Source organism: Hirundo rustica, chromosome 23, assembly GCF_015227805.2.
Source record: "Hirundo rustica isolate bHirRus1 chromosome 23, bHirRus1.pri.v3, whole genome shotgun sequence".
In the NCBI taxonomy this organism is placed as follows: Eukaryota; Metazoa; Chordata; class Aves; order Passeriformes; family Hirundinidae; genus Hirundo; species Hirundo rustica.
In genome coordinates, this window is record NC_053472.1 from 1,434,455 (window position 1) to 1,453,212 (window position 18,758).

At 50.6% G+C, this 18,758-nt stretch overlaps 1 protein-coding gene across 3 annotated transcripts in view; it reads left to right on the forward strand.

Moving 5' to 3' along the window:
- Positions 1-18,758, forward strand: part of KIRREL3 (kirre like nephrin family adhesion molecule 3) — a 357,261-nt gene that overhangs the window by 237,885 nt on the left and 100,618 nt on the right. For all 3 annotated transcript variants that reach the window (XM_040085022.2, XM_040085020.2, XM_040085021.2), the window contains 2 exons: positions 15,592-15,741; positions 18,326-18,475. In XM_040085022.2, the coding sequence (XP_039940956.1) occupies positions 15,592-15,741; positions 18,326-18,475 (300 nt within the window). The remainder of the gene's footprint in view (positions 1-15,591; positions 15,742-18,325; positions 18,476-18,758) is intronic.

Sequence of the window (18,758 nt, forward strand, 5' to 3'; positions counted from 1 at the left end):
CTTTAGAAGCTAGATAAAATATTTAGGTTGACCTGGAGATAAGTGTGCTGGGGTGTTGTTGCTGTCAGCTCAGACCAGTGTTCAATCCTGGAGCTTCCAAAGGGGGAGCTGAGCTGCCGGTGGATTTTTCTGGAGACAGGAAAGGACTGGGTGGGCTCACACAGCAGCAGAACCCTTCAGCTGAGGGTCAGCTCCATGCTGGGCCAGGGGCTGTGGCACGTCCCAAATAGAGAAGGAACAACGCCTGCCCCAGGAACCTGCTCCCTCCGCCAGCCAGAGCCCAGGGGGGGGAATTGCATCCAGGGGGGATTGTCCACAGCCAGGCTGGGATCAGGTGTGGCCTGTCCCAGGTGAGTCCCAGCTCACACTGTCCACCAAAGGGCTCCTGCCCCGGCCACTCCCTGCAGTGAGGCTGCTCTTTGGGACAGGGGATGGCCTGAAGTGGTGGCTTGGAGGGTGCAGTGGACATGGATGGATCTAAAGCAGGTGCAGGGCCCAAATGCCTGGTGAGAATATCCTTCCTCCAGGCTGCAGACAGCTGTAAATATTGGGGAGCTGATTTGCTGTTGTGGCAGCAGTGTCCTTATCTGTTGTGCTGTTCTCCTTCCTTCTTGTCCATCCCTCCCCAGAAAATCACCCCAGGTGTACCTGGCTTGAGGGCGAAGTTTTAAACCTCTCGAGATACTTGTAAGTAGATGGGGGAAACTTAACCCTTCCCCATCTCAGTCTTTTGTCAGCTGAGTGGGAGAAGGAAAACTTCTGCGGAGAAATAGCTGAAATACAGGTTTGTGAGGATGTAGCTCTGGATGGTGGAGACAGACAGAATACCAGGGCCTCAAAAAACAGATTTAACTGCAGACAGAGCACTCCAAGCTGGGAAAAAAAGGCTTCTCCCACCTTCTGCATGTCTCCTCTTCTAAATCCTTTTCCTTTCTGCTTCTACAACTTGTCCTTGTCTCCCTCTGCTTCTGAGGCTGCTCCTTTTCATTTCCGAGCCACCCCTTCCCTCCTCCGAGTGACAGCTGTCCCACCCCTGCCGAGGTCGTTTGCCCTTGAGACCATCTTTGATCTGTGCCCTGATAGAAGGGCCGAGTATTGACTTTGGCTGCGGCTTCATTAAGAAGCAGCCTCATTTGTCAACTTGTTTGTTTCCAGAGCTGCTTGGGAGACGGCAGAGCTTGCATCCTCTCCGAGCCGAGCGCGGCGAGAGTCCGGAATTAACTCCCTTTTCAAGGGTTTCCATCAAGGTCATTGCAGGTGGCCCTGCACAGTTCTCTCCTCCTCATTAATCGATGTCACCGAGGTTTTAAGCGATGTTAACTCCAGTGGGAGTGTGGATGGGAGACCTGCCCAGGCTCTGGGGGCTGCAGGAACCCGGGGACAGGTGCGTTAGTTAATCCAAGGCGCTCCCAGCTGGAAAAGAGGTCTGCTCATAGGGAAATCAATGCTGGGGCCTTGGGTGAGCTCTCAGCGGTGGGATCCTTGCAGGGGGTTCTCTGGTGTGGCTGGGGAAGGATTGTGAGTAATGAAGATGAATTTCTCCTGTCAGTTGTCATCAGGTAGCTCGTCTGCCAATAACGGCCTCTGGTTCCAACCCGGGTGTTCAGGTGGGTGAAGTGAGTGGGTTACCCGGGATTTCCTGCACTCCGGCTGGTCAGTGAACAAAGCACTGACCAGTGTTTGCTTGTGGGGCTTGCCCTCTGCAGGGCTCACCTGGGCAGGTGCCCAGGGCAGGGTCCTCAGCTGGTGGCAGGTACAGAGACGCCAGTGGTGGATGTGCCCCATGGTCCTTGGAGGATTTGGGGGGAAACAATCTTGTCCTGCAACCACATGAAACTGAAACTCTGAACATTGGCACTCTTGGGGTTGTTCAGGGATTTGGAAAGGCTTCACACGACAGCCCAGGGAAGAAGAGAGGCTCAGGGCAGTGCAGGAAGGGTATCACAGAATCAAAGAATCATGGAATGGTTTGGATTGGAAGGAGCCTTTAAGACCATCTTTTTCCCATCCTCTGCCATGGACAGGGACACCTTCCACTATCCCAGGTTGTTCCAAGACCCATCCAGCCTGGCTTTTTACAATTCCAGGGATCCAGGGGCAGCCACAGCTGCTCTGGGCACCCTGTGCCAGGGCTTCTCCAGTCTCCCAGCCAACAATTCCTGCCCAATCTCCCATCCATCCCTGCCCTCTGGCACTGGAAGCCATTCCCTGTGTCCTGTCCCTCCAGCCCTTGTCCCCAGTCCCTCTCCAGCTCTCCTGGAGCCCCTTTAGGTCCTGCCAGGGGCTCTGAGCTCTCCCTGGAGCCTTCTCCTCTCCAGGTGAGCACCCCCAGCTCTGCCAGCCTGGCTCCAGAGCAGAGGGGCTCCAGACCTGGAGCAGCTCCATGGGCTCCTCTGGCCTCTCTCCAGTTGGTTCATGTCCCTCCAATGATGAAGACCCCACAGCTGAGGCAGCACTGCTGGTGGGGTCTTGTCTGAGAGGGACAGAACCCCTTCCCTCGCCCTCTGCCACACTGTCCCATCACTCAGAGCCAGACCAGAGGATGGAGCTTTGCTGCTGGGGGCAGATGCTGCAGCACAGGGCGTTTCCAGACCTGTCTGACACCGTGCAGGAGAAGCAGGCAAAGTCAAAAAGCCAAACTTCACCGGGGTCCAGTTTCCTGCAGACCCTGAAGTCTCACTGCCCTTGTGAGGCTGTTTCCATATTCCTGAGAGATGCAGCAGCCTGAGCAGGAGGTGTGCGAGCACCAGCCCAGCCGCGTGAAGGGAAGCGGCTCAAAAACCCGAAATTCCACAGCTCGGCTGTGCTGCAGGGGTTAAAGCTCTTTGAGTGCTGGGTACTTCCACACTCCTGACAGCACGGAGGGAGCTGAGGGAAAGATGTTCCTGGCTGTTGCCACGGGCATTTTGCTTCAGCAGGTCCCGAGGTGATAAGGCAGCAGTAATTGTGCAGCTCCGCGTGGGCTGCGATGGGAACGGCGCCGCGGCAGTGCCGGGCCCTGCAGCGGGGAGCACGGAGCAAAGCCAGGGAGAATTCTGACTGTGGTGGCAGGAATGGCCCAGGGATTAGAGAGCAGGTTGTAAGAGGAGAGACTGGAGGAGGTAAATTTATATAGTCTGGAGGAGGCTCAAGGGGAGACACGACCAGAGTCTATAAATAGACACAGAAATAGAAACCAAGGGAGAAAATTATTCAGAAGGAGGGAGGACAAGGAGCAGCGCCTGAAGCAAAGCAAGAAAAGTTTATTCTGGGTTTTGCATGTAGGGAGAGCAGCCTTCAGCACCCAGCAGCTGGCTGGGATGGGGTCCCAGCGCCGCCAGGCTCCTGCTCTGCTCCCCATCCCTCTGATGCCTGGATGCCCTCTCCTAACACAGCTCCGCTGTGTTTTACAGTAGCCCCACCTCATTTCTTCCCTGCCAGCCATCTCACACGGGTGTCTGGCACCCGGCCGCCCCAGCATGCCTTCGAAGGTTTTTACCCTAACAGATTGAGATGCACTTGGGCTTCTGGCTTGACAACTGGCTCCCCTCGGACAGGAACATTTGCCTTCGCTGGGTGACAATGCTTTGAGTCCGTCGCCTTAGGCACTGTGGCTCATTGCTAGTCATCTCTCCAATGAATAATACACGGGCCTGAATATCTGTCTGCATACATCTTCCTTTTCTGTAGGATAATTTAATGTTATCTTTGGGCCTCCTGCTTCAAAGATGAAGAGATTACTTCAAACCTGCAGCCCGCAACCACAGCCATTGGTTTCAAACGTCATTAAGTTTCATTATAACAAATAAACACTCCAATGACATTTATAAGTTACCAGAGAGCACAGAAACACAAATATGAAGCAGATAAACTGCATTTGATCCAAATAATTACTGCAGGCAATATCGAGCTTGGGCTGAGCTGGCAGGCGGGTGCTGGGTAATTTATAGGTGTCCGCAAGGCACTGTGGTGCACATTGCTTCTTAGAAATGATGATGATGGTTATGTGTCTCTCCCTAAAGCCTCAAACAGGTTATTTTCTTGCCTCCTAGAAGGCAGGGAGCTTTTCCTCAAGCCAGAAATGGACGTGGCACAGGCAATGTTACTGTTTGGGGATTTTCCTCTCACCATTTGTCAGGATTTCAGCCTGAGAAGGGACCTGTGTTTGAAGTTTGCTCTGATTTAAGCCGCAAAAGAGCCTTATTTCTTTATTTATGTATTTGTTTGTTTATTTTTCCTTAGGGATATTTATCCCCACTGTGGATAAGTTCTTGAGAGTGGGGAAACCTTGGGGAGAGATTTCCACTGATTTACTCCAAGAGAGTATAATTCTATACTTAGAGAATAATGCAATATTAGAATACACTGACTTGGAAGGGATCTACAAGGATCACCGAGTCCAGCTCCTGATTAATGATAATGAATTCCTTTTGTTTTGACTCTCGGCTTTACACTACCAGCTCTGAACCCTGAGCAAGGCCTCCTCTACCAGCAAACCAGGTGGAAAAGAATTCCCTCCAGCTGTCCCCCAAAAACCTGAGTGAAAGGGGGTTTGTTGCTGTGCTGGTTGTGTGAGCTCTACCAAAGCTTTGCCTCTACTCTGGGCTGAGATCACATCATCTTCTGTCACCCCAGTGGGGGTTCTCATTCCCCAGTCCTGCAGGCAGCGGCCCAGGAGGGGGGTCAGACACAGCTGATTTTATTGACAAGAATCTCTCATTACCTGCTAATTAACACAGCAGGCTGGAGTGTGCTAATCTGCTCTTGGACCGGGGTTTTGCACCGGGCAGACATTCACTCTGCAGTGGGGACCATTGAGAAGGAGCTGGTGACAAAACAAACAGCAAAATCTGTGTTAAATAATCCGAGTCCCCTCCGAGCCGCCCCTTCTTCTCCAGCAGGGAAGGGGAGAAGCCACGGGGTCTGTTGGCAGTGACAAGGCACAGCCCATTCCCTGTGCCTTCTCCCTGGGCTGATAAAGCTGTTGCAGGGCTGTAGATATTGACCGGATTCACGTTGCCTCTCATTTTTCACGGTTCTTGGCTTTACTGGGTAAAACCCTGGTAAAAAGCACCAGCTGGTTGTTGTCAGCAGTGGTGCAGGTCACTGGCCTCTCCCATGATGGATAAATGCACTTTCTAGGTGTTTCCTTGGCTCTGGGGATAGTGTGGCCAAGATTTTCATGGAGGGGAGCTTTTATTAAGCTTTCACACATAGACAGAGAAGTGTGTGAATTTTTAAGCACCTTCCCGGGGTAACAAGATGGACACGTGTGTGAAGCATTTCCTGCTCAGAGATGAGCTGCTCCCTGTCTGTTCATCTCAGCGTCTCCAACCCCTCCTGCCTTCCCCCTGCCACTTTTTTTGTGTGTGTATTGCATATACTTCACTTTAGGCTGTTTTTCAGAATAATTTGGTTTTAATTTTAAATATGAATCTTGCATGTGTAAAAAAAAAAAAAAAAAGAAAAATGCACATATTTACAATCACTTCCACTTGTAAAAATCCAAACAAACAATAATTATAGCAGAAACCTGCTAATTCTCACTCCACTTCATCTTCAGAGCTGATAATTCAGGCAGCACAACCCCGAGCAATCCCGCCCTGCTCTGGTAAACAGCGGGAGCTGGAGCGAGTCCGCAGCCTGCTCTGCAATATCCCGGAGCTCCTCTGCCCAGGAGCTCCCCCAAAAGCCACCCAGGTGATGTTTCATGCAGACAGCAGCTTCTCAGCCTTCCAGGGAAGTAATAAGGTTTATTTCTGCCTTCTCTGCCCTCCATCCGTGAGCTCTGTTGCCACCAAGACGGTTCTTGTTCAGAGAAGTATCTGGTAGTGGAATCTTTGATGGTGGCACTTCCAATGCCTGCAGAGATGGAAACACCTTGTAGAGAGACTCATTTAACCACTCCTTGGATGAATTCTCCAATCTATACAACGTCTCACCAATCTGTAGCAGGAGTAGTTAAAATTATTTTGAGATGGAGCAGAATTTCCCACCCATTTTAATATGATAGAATCCCAGAGCAGTTTGGATTGCAAGGGGCCTCAAAGATCATGCAACCCCCCTTCCATGTGCAGAGAATGTAACATTAAATAGCTGCATCTTCTGTTCTGAGCTGCGTCTCCATTCTGGTTTCTCTCCATGCCTCAAAGCATGCGATAACAGATTTTGAAAAACGAGGATGGAAGTGAAACATGGTGCGACCCAAGGCAAGCTCTTTGCTCTAATTTTCCACCCCGTGAACTGCACAACTTCCAGTTGCCGCTCTTCCTGGGAGCAGAGCCAGACTTTGAAATCTCCAAATCGTTTGTGAAATGGATTATTCATCCCACTTGTTTTCCTACGGATGAGTGTCCTCTGTGCCCTCTAACTCAGAGATGAGCTGAGATTTAAAGGACTCTATTTCAAAAGAGCAGCCCTGATCTGGGAACAAGGGATGGGCAGAGGGGATGCACTTGGATTGACTGTAATCCAGGAAAGAAGGATCACCTGAGAGATTTCAGAAGGTCACAGGGATAAAATCCTTAGGGATTTTATCTGGGAGACTTGGTGCAGGCAGGCTGTGGCCCACTGCTTTGCACATCCACGGTTATTTTTAGAAGGAAAAGTTCCTTTTTCTTCTCTGCTGATTCGAGTGGGAGGTTTTAGGTCCCAGGAGTGTCTGTGCAAGAATCCTGTGGCTGGGGACCTTTCTGAGCTACAAGTAGTTATCCAAAAATCAGCTGGAGTTGCCACAGAGAGAGCTGCTTGGCTGGAATTAACAGAGCAGGAACATCCTCTGCTCTGTTCTCCCCCTCTGAGCCCATGGCCCTGGCCCTGGGGAGGTGTGCCAGGACTCTGCACCTTGAGAGGAGAACAAATGGTGATTTCTTATTGTGCCACAGCTTCCTCGGTGGAGCCAGTAACAAAATATTCCTTGGAGTTCCATTGGCAGTGTTCAGTGGAGCCAGGCCTGCAGGTGGATCAATGTGAGGAAATCTATTCCCCTCTGCCCTTGTCTCCACGAGGGATTGGCGCTCAGCGCCTGCCCAGGGTTCCCAGCGCCTCTGGAACAGCTGCTGGTGCCACTGTCCTTGTTCCCAGCGAGGACAGGCAGCGCCCTGAGCCCCGAGCAGCCTTGGCAGAGGCTCAGAGCTTACAGCTGCCCTTGGAGAGGGAGCCACGGCAGCCCAGGCACTGGGATGAGGTGCTGGCCCCAGCCCAGGGTGTGGGGAAGCTCTCACACCTCTCCCCTCTGCCACAGCTTCAGTGACTCCACCAGCTTTGCCTCTTGCTGACCCTTCAGTTCCTCTGCCACCCCCTGTGACACCTCGCCTGCTTTCCCCCTCCTCCCGTGCTGGCCCCTGGGTAAAGCACCACCTAACCCAGTTTGCTGCCTCCACCTCCAACCCTGCAAAGTCCCGTGTGCCCCAAAGCGCGCACTCCGGCTCTGGCAGCTTGTCTAACAGGAGATAACGCTGCCTGCTCAGAGGTGGTGTTGTCTGGGCAGCAGGTGAGGCTGTGAGAGCGGAGCAGCCAGGAGCCATCCACGGAGCCGGAATATTCAGCGTGATCCGGTCCATAAGGTCACTTGAACGCTGCTTTTTGGCACCTCGATGCACTGCATTAGTTTGTTTCCTACCAGCGCGGGTCCCAGGAACAGGCGTTTAATCTCACAGGAGGTAATTCTCCAGGCTGCTGCTGGGAAGAGTTTGCTAATAAATATCCCACGGTAAGGATACTCTTAACACCTTTCCCAACCGGCAGCTAATAACAGAGCAGCCGATGACATTTCAGCCCTTTCTGCATGGCTGATCAAACTCCTCACAGTGACTTTGAAAGCAGTGCTGGGATTTCACGTGGGTATCAAAGCCAGCGGAATACTCGATAGTTCAGATCTCTTGCCTGTGTGACTAATAGACAAAAAGATCTCTGAAAGGTTTAATATCTTACTCAAAATTTCCCTGTTTCCTGTTTGAAGCTACTTAGTGGACACAGAGGGATGTTGATGGTTCCTCTCAAAGCACTGCTAGGAAAATATCTGACATCACTGCAGGATGAGCTCAGCTCAGCACGTGGGCTTGCCGGGAGCTGGTCGTGGCCGGGAGACAACGCAGAGGCCAGGCAGGAGAGCAGAGCACTGGCTTTGCGCCTTGAACTCCGCTCTGGCAGCTGGCATTAGGACCACAGGATCATTCTGTTTGAAAAAAGACTTGAGATCAAGTCCAACCCTCAACCCAGCACCTGCAGCATGTTCACCACTGAGCCATGTCCCCAAGTGCCACATCCACATGTCTTGTGAACACCCCAGGGACAGGGACCCCAGCACTGCCCTGGACAGCCCCTTCCAACGCTTTGTGACCCTTTCTGTGAAGAACATTTTCCTATGTTATCCAACATAAACCTTCCCTGCTGTGACTTGAGGCCATTTCCTCCTGTCCCTGTTCCCTGGGAGCAGAGCCCGACCCCCACCTGGCTGCACCCTCCTGTCAGGGAGTTGTGGGGAGGGAGAGGATCCCCCCCCGAGCCTCCTGTCCTCCAGACCCCCTCATCTCATCAGCCTTTCCTGGTGCTCCAGCCCCTTCCCCAGATTCTTCTCCCCACCTTTGATTGCTTTTCCTGGGCATCTCTTTGGCTTTGGCTTCACCTCAGTGCATCCCACACCTTCCCCTCTGAGCTGCACAGGCAGCTGGATCCAGTGGGGACCCCCAGTCTGTGCTTCCAGAGGAAGTGTCATCTCCCTGTAGGTTTGTGAGTGAGCAAGGCACGAGCTCAGCTCCTGCTTCCCTCGTGGAGCAGGGACACCTCTGCCAGGTCACACAGTGCCATCCCATACACCTGAGTCATCCCTTCACTGAAGCTGTTGTGCTTTGGTTTCTTTCAAGTCAAATAATTCAGCGCTGAGGCCACGTGAGCCAGACTTAGACAGTCACACTAAAAAAGGCCAAACTGACATTTTTGTTGAAACAGATTTGATTTTCTTTTCTCCCCAAGGAAGACAATTTTTTTTAAAAAATGGAAATCTTGTGCAAGGGCTGAACTCAAGCTGCCTCTCTTTCCTGTTTGTGCTGTGAAGTCCAAGGAAGTGCCTGACGTGGCTGCGGGTTCTCCCATGGGGAGGCTGATCCACATCTCCTCACCGAGGACAGCACCACTGGTGCGACCCCTCTGCTCCTGCCTGGGCAGCCGCAGCTCCTTAGCTTCCCCAGTGGTGTAAGGAAAGCTCATCTCTGCCTTTGTCTGGAGAAATCCATGCCCCTGGGAACAAATGGCTCCCTCTTTCCCTCCTGTTCCCTGTGCTCTGTACTTGGCCAGGCCTTGGCCTCCAACTCAGTGCAGGTCTGGGTGTTGTCTCCCACCAGGGAGGGAACTGGGATTCAGGCAGGTAATGAGCAGCTCTGCTGCCTGCACAGCTCTTCCCTGTGCTTCCCCATGACTGACAATTCCAGAGAGCTTTGTAAATAATGTAAGGCTTTTGTCTGCTTGCTTTTCCTACTCATCTGAAAATCAATGCGAGCGCGTGTTCTGGAGCACGATGGGCCCTGTGCAGGGGCTCGGTGTCCTTGGCTCCAGGGAGGGGACCCAAAGGAGTGCTGAGAACCAGCCTGTTTGTCACAGAGCCATAGCAGGAGCCGAGTGGGGTGGTGCAGAGCCTGGCCCTGGTCTGCTGGTAAAGTGTGGGCATGGAGCCATCTCTTCCCAGTCCTCTCCATGCCAAGAGACGGCTCCATCTCCAGACAAGGTGCCACAAGAAACCAGCCCTGAGCTGGGCTGGAACGCCCTGATTTCCATCAGGTGGGATCTGCTTGGTCTGAAGAGGGAACCTCCTGGGATGTTGTGTAGGATTACGATGTCACACAGGAGCCCCTTGATCATCCTCCTACCAGGCATCGTGACAGCTCCAAGCTGAGGGAAGGATCAGCTCTTCCCACTGGGGGATGAGGAGAATGTCCCACCACTCCTAATCACCAGTCCTTTCATTTCAGAACAGTAATATTTTGACAAGGATCTCATAGTCCTCCTTCTCCACTTCTATGCTCTCCTCAACAAAAAGGACTAATTCTTTTCAGAGCACAATGGACATTCAAAGCTTCACTTACATAAAAGCAGCCACAATGTCTCCATTTCTAATGAGTCATTGTTCCCTCGGTGAGTCCCTCGCTTCCAACTACAATACTCACTCCTCTTGGGTAATGAAAATTTAACTTTCTGCTGCTCCTGGTTGCTGGTTTGGGCACAGGAGGCTGCAAGCTGAAATAATTCAGCCAAGAACTCATGCAAACAGATTTCAGTCTTCAGAGAGCTTTAAAAGTCTGTCGCCAACCCTGGCTTCAGCGATGGAATGAGCTTCAAGGTCCTGCTGCAGCACAGACCGTGGCAATGTCACCGTGTAGGTGCCTTACTCTGTTTTCTGGGTTGTAAAACAGGATTTTGGGGCTTTCTCACCATCCATGGGCGTTGGGACATCTGAAAAGCAATGCCCTGGCACTGGCAGTATTATTTCTCTTGGAAATCACAAACAGAGAAGAGTTTCAGCCTTTGTTTGAAAGAACAAGGAAACGTTACAGAGAAACACTGAAAAATAGGAGCCACAGGTGCAAAATCTATTAAGGAAATATAAAGAGTTCTAAAGTGGTTCACTCTTTATTCCTCTTTTTTTCCTCCTTTAGCTTTTATGACATGCTTGTGCCTTCACAAGGATCCTGTCTGGGGTTTTTGAAAGCAGGGTTAGCGTTCTTGCCTGCTTGCTCTTCACCGTGGCGCCTTTATTGTCCCCTTTTGTCCCTGCTCCTCGGGATTTCAGTGGCTGCAGACGTGCCCCCCATGAGAGAGACGCCTTGAGGAAGGCAGGAGCGTGGGGGGCAGCAAGGGGATCCCGCTGATGCCTGGCGGCTCCTCAGGGAGCAGGGCAAAGCAGCAACCAGGAGGAGATGGGAAGGCTCTGGGATCAAGAGCTCCTCTGACACCAAACCCTCAGCAGCAGGTGACCTGTGGTGACAACACGCTTCCAGCAGCAGGGCAGCTCCAGAGTGCAGTGGGACACCGGGATTGTGCTGGGCCATGGCCAGGTGGCGTCGTTAGCATCTCATTTCCATATCTGTTTGCTTTTAAAACAAAACAAAAAAAAAATCAACAATGAATTCAGAGCCCTGATCTTTGCTTCTGCTCAGAGCATCGCTGCACTGGGTGAACAGATCCTCACATGGAGACTCTCAGGGGCAAAGTCAGTGCCCAGTGACTCCCAGTGAAGTTCCCAGGAAGCCAGGCCTCAACTGAGTCATTTCTTTGAAAATATTCCAAGTCTTTACACTTGAGAGAAGTTGTGGTGTGGAAGTAAAACAGGGGTACACTTGGGTTGGGGACACGTGCACATGTTTCTGCATCTCCCTCGTTAGCTGTGCAGCACTCCCTAAATCCAGATTTGGGGATTCTTTGTGCAGCGGGAGGTGACAAGGAGATGGGTGATGAGGGTGCCATGCCTGGACTCTTGGTTGGGCTCATGTGGTGAACTGTATCTGCCTCTGGGTTCTCAGCACAGGAGGATGTGGAGCTGCTGGATTGAGTCCAGAGGAGTCCATGGAGGTGCTCTGAGGCTGTGGAGCCCCTCTGCTCTGGAGCCAGGCTGGCAGAGCTGGGGGTGCTCACCTGGAGAGGAGAAGGCTCCAGGGAGAGCTCAGAGCCCCTGCCAGGGCCTAAAGGGGCTCCAGGAGAGCTGCAGAGGGACTGGGGACAAGGGCTGGAGGGACAGGACACAGGGAATGGCTTCCAGTGCCAGAGGGCAGGGATGGATGGGAGATTGGGCAGGAATTGTTCCCTGGGAGGGTGGGCAGGCCCTGGCACAGGGTGCCCAGAGCAGCTGTGGCTGCCCCTGGATCCCTGGGAGTGTCCAGGGCCAGGCTGGACAGGGCTTGGAGCAACCTGGTCTAGGGGAAATTGTCCCTGCCCATGGCAGGAGTGGGACTGGATGAGCTTTTAAGTTCCCTTCCCACCCAAACAATTCCATGATTCTGTGATGAACTCCTGTCTCTGCAGAGATTTGGATCAACCAGTATTTTTTCCTGAAACGCTGTAGAGTGGAAGGGGAGAAACTGGGAAACTCCTGATTGCCCCACAGGTTGGAGTCAAACCTCCTGCTTTGAAACCAAAGCGTCATTTTGTAATGCTGTTTTAAACATTCCTGGAAAAATACCCAACTGACATCTTTCAGCCCATTTTCTTGTAGCTGAAAACGCTCAGCCTGCATTTGTAAATCACCCTCTCCCAGACTCCCCACTTTCAGTTATTTTCTGTCAAGTATCTTATCTCCCTTAAAACTTTTCTGCAAATTACTTGTTCCTTTGACATTAAGACATAAGCTGTAACGTGGACGGGCCTCTGATCTTCCAAACCCAGTTAAACCCAGTAATCAGACTTTAAGCTGATTTGGAAAAGAGTTGAGCTCTGCCTTCAGTACTTTTTTTTTTTTCTTTTTTTTTTTTTTTTATCTGTGATTTAGGGAGAGATGATCCTGCTGTGGAGCAGGGACTGGGCCAGGTAATGCTCTTAAGGTCCTTACACCCATCTTTCCTCTCCTGTGACTGAGTCTGAGCTGTTTGTAGCTGAAATGGAGCCTTGGATGAATAAAAAATGGATTTAAGTGACAATTCTTCACACTGAACAAACACAGGGAAGGAAAAGACAGGAGACATATGCCACGTTTCTGCTCTGATTTTCCATGGACATCAGCTTGTCTTTAAAACAAATAAAGAAATAAGAGAAAAAGGGAAAATAAAACGTAAAAAGAGCTCAATTTCCAGCAGCAATTACCAAATGAAGCCTGTACTTAATGGGCATTTGCAGAGGGCACAGACACCACTTTGTGCCTCTGCGTTCTCATTAGGGCTCGTGCAGCTCCCAGCTGACAACCTGATAATTCTCACTGATAAAACAAATCTTTTTGGGTTATTGCTGCCTTCCTGCGCTGTCCCTGCTCGCCCGGCTCTGCCTTGAGAATTGTCAGGATTACAGAGCGAGCTGTGAAAACTCAGTTAGTGGGTGGAAAGTGTATATTAAAACAAAACAACAAAGCAAAACATCCACTTTTTCTGCTTTCTGAGTTTTCTCTCTCATCCCAATTTTCCCTGCTATCCTAGGAGTGCTTGTCCTTTATGAATCCACAAACAAAAAATACCGAGCTGATTCATATTCCCTTTGAAATCAAATATTTAAATCTTAACTCATCGCAAGGGTTTGTGCTGGTGTCAGAGGCCACCATGACTTCCAGAGAGTGTCCCACAGCATGAAAAACTGGAATCTCCTCTGGAATTAACCTGCCCTGTTTTGCAGCCAGCACGATGCCAAGAGCCACCACTGTGGTCTTTTGGAGTATCTGGGGTGAAAATTGGAATTCCTTGGAGATATGTGGGTGCTGGGAGACCAGGGATCTCTGAAATACCTGGGAATAAGGTGCCCAAGGTGCTCCTGAAGATCTGCAAAAATTTCAGCTGGGCTTTTTCCCTTCCTGTAATGTAAAGCATCTGGAATTTAGAAAGGACAGCTCTGCTTTTCCTTGTGCTCCTTTAGGTGGCTAAGAGCGAGCTGAAGCTATAATAAATTCAATTGAAATACAAGCACTCATGTGGGGGCACACGTTGGTTCAACAGCACGAGTTGGAAAATGATGGAGCTTTGGAGCCTTGCCCTGTAGGAAAGGCCCAGCAGCTCATCTGGAAACGAGTTCAGATGCAAGAACTTGTGTCACACTTAACCTTGGTTCCAGATTAATCATCAGTCAATGATTAAATGGAGTCGGTATAAATTAGGATTGAATTGATTTGGGGTGGATCACATGGACACTGTCCCGCTTTGACAAATTTGTTTTAAAGAGCAATTTTTCCTCCAGCCCAGTCCCCTTCCATGGACTGAACAGACACTCAGTGAATGGCACAGGCTCTGAATTCCTGCCTGATGCAGGGCCATAATTCCCACCCAGAGAGGCTCCTGGTCTTACAAACCCCACAGAGAACTCAGTGAGGGGCAGTTCAGCAGTTCTGCCTTTCCCCCAACACCTCTCTTTCCCAAATCATCTCCTGAATCCAGAATCAGAGCAAGACTAAGTGGGGGCAGAGCAACTGCAATGCTCTACAACCAAATCACACTGTACAGGAGCCCAGATATCAGCAGATCTGCCTGAAATGGCCCCACATTTGGGATCTTCCAGCTTTGGACTGTGGCTCTCCAGGGGAATTTTGGGGCTGTCCCATGCACTCATTACGGAAAGAAAAAAAATAGCAGGATTTAATGCTTTGAATCTCTGGAACACTTTTAATCCCTGGAATGTCCAAGGCTGGGTTAGATGGAGCTTGGAGTACCCTGGAATAGTGGAAACTGTCCCTGCCCATGGCAGGGGGTGGGATGAAATGGTCTTTAAGATCCCTCCCAACCCAAACCATCCTGGGATTCTCTGCTTCTCTGAATGATTTTCAATCATGGCAAAGCCAAGGGAGAGTGAAAATAGAACAATGCTCAGTAACCTCTGCTGTGGAAGCGGGTACAGTGACTGGAGTACTTCCCATGGAAAATGAGACGTGCCATGTCACCCCTGAGGTGTGAGACATCTCACCACGGCAGGAGATGACCTGGGATTTGTTATTGCAGCATCCCGGGTAGGGAGGGGTGAGGAGAGAGATTTGAGAGTTTGATGATGCAGTTTCAGTGAAAGGCAATGCTGAGGCAGAGCTGGGCCTTCCTTTCCCCTTCAGATGTGTGGGAAGCTCCCAGCAAATGCCAGGAGGTTACACCTGGGGAGGGAGGAGAACAGCAGCAGTTGGTTGTTTCCCTGCGTGTTTTATAGCAGGTTGTTATCTGCACATCCTGATTTCAGAGAGCACACGAGGTGGGAGCAAGGCCCAGAAGCAGAGGACCAACATCCTCTTTTATTATGTGTAATATAAAATATTGCTGCTGCTGGACATCCTGCAGCTTCTCTGTCTGTGATCATTGTGGCTGAAACACTAGCACCACAATTTGGAATAAAACAGTTACAGGAAATTCTGGTGCCTCTTGGTTGGAGCTTTTTTTCCCCCTAGGGGGCAAAAATATTGCAAATATTTGTCTGTCACTAAGTGCTGCGTCCACCTCTTGGTCCTCAGCACAGGAAAGATGTGGATCTTCTGGAATGAGTCCAGAGCAGCCCAAGAAAATGCTCCAAAGGCTGGAGCCCCTCTGCTCTGGAGCCAGGCTGGCAGAGCTGGGGGTGCTCACCTGGAGAGGAAAAGGCTCCAGGGAGAGCTCAGAGCCCCTGGCAGGGCCTAAAGGGGCTCCAGGAGAGCTGCAGAGGGACTGGGGACAAGGGCTGGAGGGACAGGACACAGGGAATGGCTCCCAGTGCCAGAGGGCAGGGACAGATGGGAGATGGGGAAGGAATTGTTCCTTGTGAACAGGATGAGCTTAAAGGTCCCTTCTGACCCAAACCATTCCATCATACTATGGGGCAATCACATAATTAAGCAATCACCTAATTAAGAGCCGCAGAGCTCAGTCTCCCATTTGTGCTGTGCCAGGAGCATCCTGGACTGCTGCATCCCAAAGGAGTTCACCTTGTTGGAAATCACTGGAGAACTGAACCCTGTTCCTCTCTTGTTCCCCTGTCCAGGCCAGGCGTCGTCGTTCACGCAGCAGCCCCAGGACCAGGTGGTGATCGCGGGGCAGCCGGTGACGCTGCTCTGCGCCATCCCCGAGTACAATGGCATCGTGCTCTGGATCAAGGACGGGCTGGCCCTCGGAGTCGGACGGGATCTCTCAAGTAAGTCGGGACATCACCCGCCACTGTGAGAGCTGAGAGCTTTCTCTCACACGAAGTCCTGTACCAGGGTTAAAAGATGAGCAGAACTTGCAGCTTTTTGGTCTTTTGAGATGTTTATTCAGTTTCTTATCTCAAGGTCTGTGCATCGCTAACACCTAGCTTAAAGTGCTGGAAAACACAGCTGGGAAGAATGCCAGCCAGAGAATTCCAAAGTCTTTTAAAGTTTTCTAGTCTAATTAACTCCTAAAACATACCATATTTACAGTTTTGTGCCAATAATCGCTACCTATTTTGAACACGCAATTTCTGCCTCAAACCTATTCTACCAATGTCTTTGTGACACCGTCACAGTAGAAAATGGAGAAGAAGAAGAAGAAGAAGAAGAAGAAGAAGAAGAAGAAGAAGAAGAAGAAGAAGAAGAAGAAGAAGAAGAAGAAGAAGAAGAAGAAGAAGAAGAAGAAGAAGAGGCACCATCCAAAATCCTCCATCTTGCTCTCATCTACCTCCATACTAAAACCCCAGAACTACAAATTTTCACCCTGTGACAAACTAAACTACTATTTATTTCAGATCTTCCTTGCTTTTAATTCATCTCTAAGTGTTGGAAGTTTTTCCCATGGACTAAGGTCAAAGGCAATGCTTTCCTGGAGTCCCAGCCAGGGTCTTGGACTCCCCAGGGCAGCCCAAGGGATTTTACACGAGCCCTGGACTCCAACATGCCATAAATAAGGAAAGCAGGAGCTCTCCTTACCCAATATTTTTTTGGGGAATAATGTTTTCATTTCAACTCCAACACCTTCCAGACCACCCAAATATAGGCACTGATGCTTGGAATAAACCAAAATCTGTTTCACTCTGACCTGACACAAAACTGTTGGCTCCCACAGATGTCGCCTGACCCTGTGGAATCCCCTGGTTTGATTTCCTTGGAAACTAATGTCACCTTTCCAAAATGTGAGATAAAACGTTTTATACATGTTGAAAGTGCATATTTTAATAGTCCCAAAAAAGAAAAGAACCATCAAATATCCCGAGTTTGAAGGCATCCACAAGCCTCTGTTTGCTTTTGACAAACATTTGTGGCTTCCTCAAGCTTTAGTTTTGGCAAATTATACTTTGGTGACCAAATTCACAACCTCACATTCCTTAATCCCACACCCACACTGTGATTAGGGGTTAACTGCAGCTGGTAAAGACTGGCGGAATACTGGGGAAGTTTAGAGTTTATTCTGTATACTTTGCTGAAAAACACTAATCTGGAACTGAAATATTTCACGTGAGTAAGGAGAGTGTTTGCTGGAAACAGCCTGGGAGGAGCTCCTTCAGGAGCTGCAGTGTCCCTCCAGGCTCTGCAGAGTTTGTACACGTGTGGCACTGCTCAGCTCCTGGTGACCTGAGAGAGTTTTCCCCAAGGGAAGAAGCAGCATTCAGAAACCAGGGGAGTCTCCGTGTTTTTTGGTCTCCAGGGACCCTGCTCTTCCCTAAAGCGCAGTGCCTGCTTCTTCTTTCCCTCTATTTTTTATTAATACATATAATTGCTCATTTACAGCCGTGCCCGAATGAGCAACTCTGTCTTCGCCTGTTTTTCAAAGCTCTGAGCCACAATTTTTGCATCTATTAGAGAGCTGAGCTTTCCATGCAAGACCTTGCAACACGACTGGGTAACAAGAGCTCCAGTGAAGTAGGGAGCTGATGTGAATGACTTCCACAATTAACGGAGCCGGGGCTGCTGGAAGCCACAGGAGCTGCCAGCTCGCGTGATACCAGCTCAGCCAGTGTCTAATTAGCACAATACAAACAAACCCATCATTTGTACTTCTCACGGTTCAGGAGAGCAAATCCTGCCGTTGATAGCTCGAGAAACAACAGAAGCACAAGTGTGTGCCAGTGCTGTGTTACACAGGGCATTGGGCACCAGCAGGAGGAGGGGATGGGGCCTTTCCTCCTGTGTGTCCATCCTGTGTGCCCATCCTGTGTGTCCAGCCAGGCTGACCAGGGCTGCTGGTGCCCCCAGACCCCTGCCCAGGCTTTACACGGAGCTAACCGTGGTTGTATTCCAGGGTATAAGCACAGCTGACTTCAGAAATTGAGGATATTCCATGGTGGGCTGCAGAGGAGCAGGAGGTGCTGGGTTTCCTGGTGGAAGGGCTCATCCCTTTTTCTTGCCCAGGGAGGTTGTGAATGCCCCAGTCCTGGAAGGGCTCAAAACCAGGATGGAGAAGACCTTGAGCTACCTGATCTAGTGGGAGGTGTCCCTGCCCATGGCAGGGGGACTTGGGTCCTGTTGATAGTTAAAGTCAAAACCAAACCTTCCAGCACTTAACATTCTATGATCCCATGATTCCTTGGGATTTCAGTTAATGCTCCTTCAGCGCTTCTTTTTTCAACCTGTAGAGCAAAACATGCAGTCTCTTTCCTGAATTTGGCAGCTTCTTTCTCTCTCTATCTCTTCGGGCTGGCTGCCAAAGCTGCCTGGATCCTGGGAATTGCTGTGGGATGCTGGGGCTCTGGACCATGCTCTGCCCACCCCACTCCTGAGCTCATGGCTCCAGCTGCCTCCTGACCCGTGCTTTGCCTTTGGCAGGTTATCCACGCTATCTGGTCGTAGGAGACCATCTGTCGGGTCAACACCACTTGAAAATCCTGCGAGCTGACCTCCAGGATGACGCCGTGTACGAGTGCCAGGCCATCCAAGCAGCCATCCGATCCAGACCTGCCCGGCTGACTGTCCTCGGTGAGTCCCGGCTCCTCACACCCTCAGGGTGTTTGTTGGGGTTTCACTGCCTCCACGGTCACACTGAGTGGCTTTTGACAAAATGTTTTGTTGCTGGATCAAGAGGACTGGGAACGAATCCATTGTGAGAGCAGTGGGGGAGCAGCTCAGTCCTGAGAATGGGATCAAAGGAAGCTGCTTGGGGAGTGAAGCAGTTGGGGCAGAGTATGACAGTTCTAAGAGTAACACAGGCACCAAGTGTTTGGTAATTTGGCTTTATGGATTTATGCCCCACTTCAAGAGA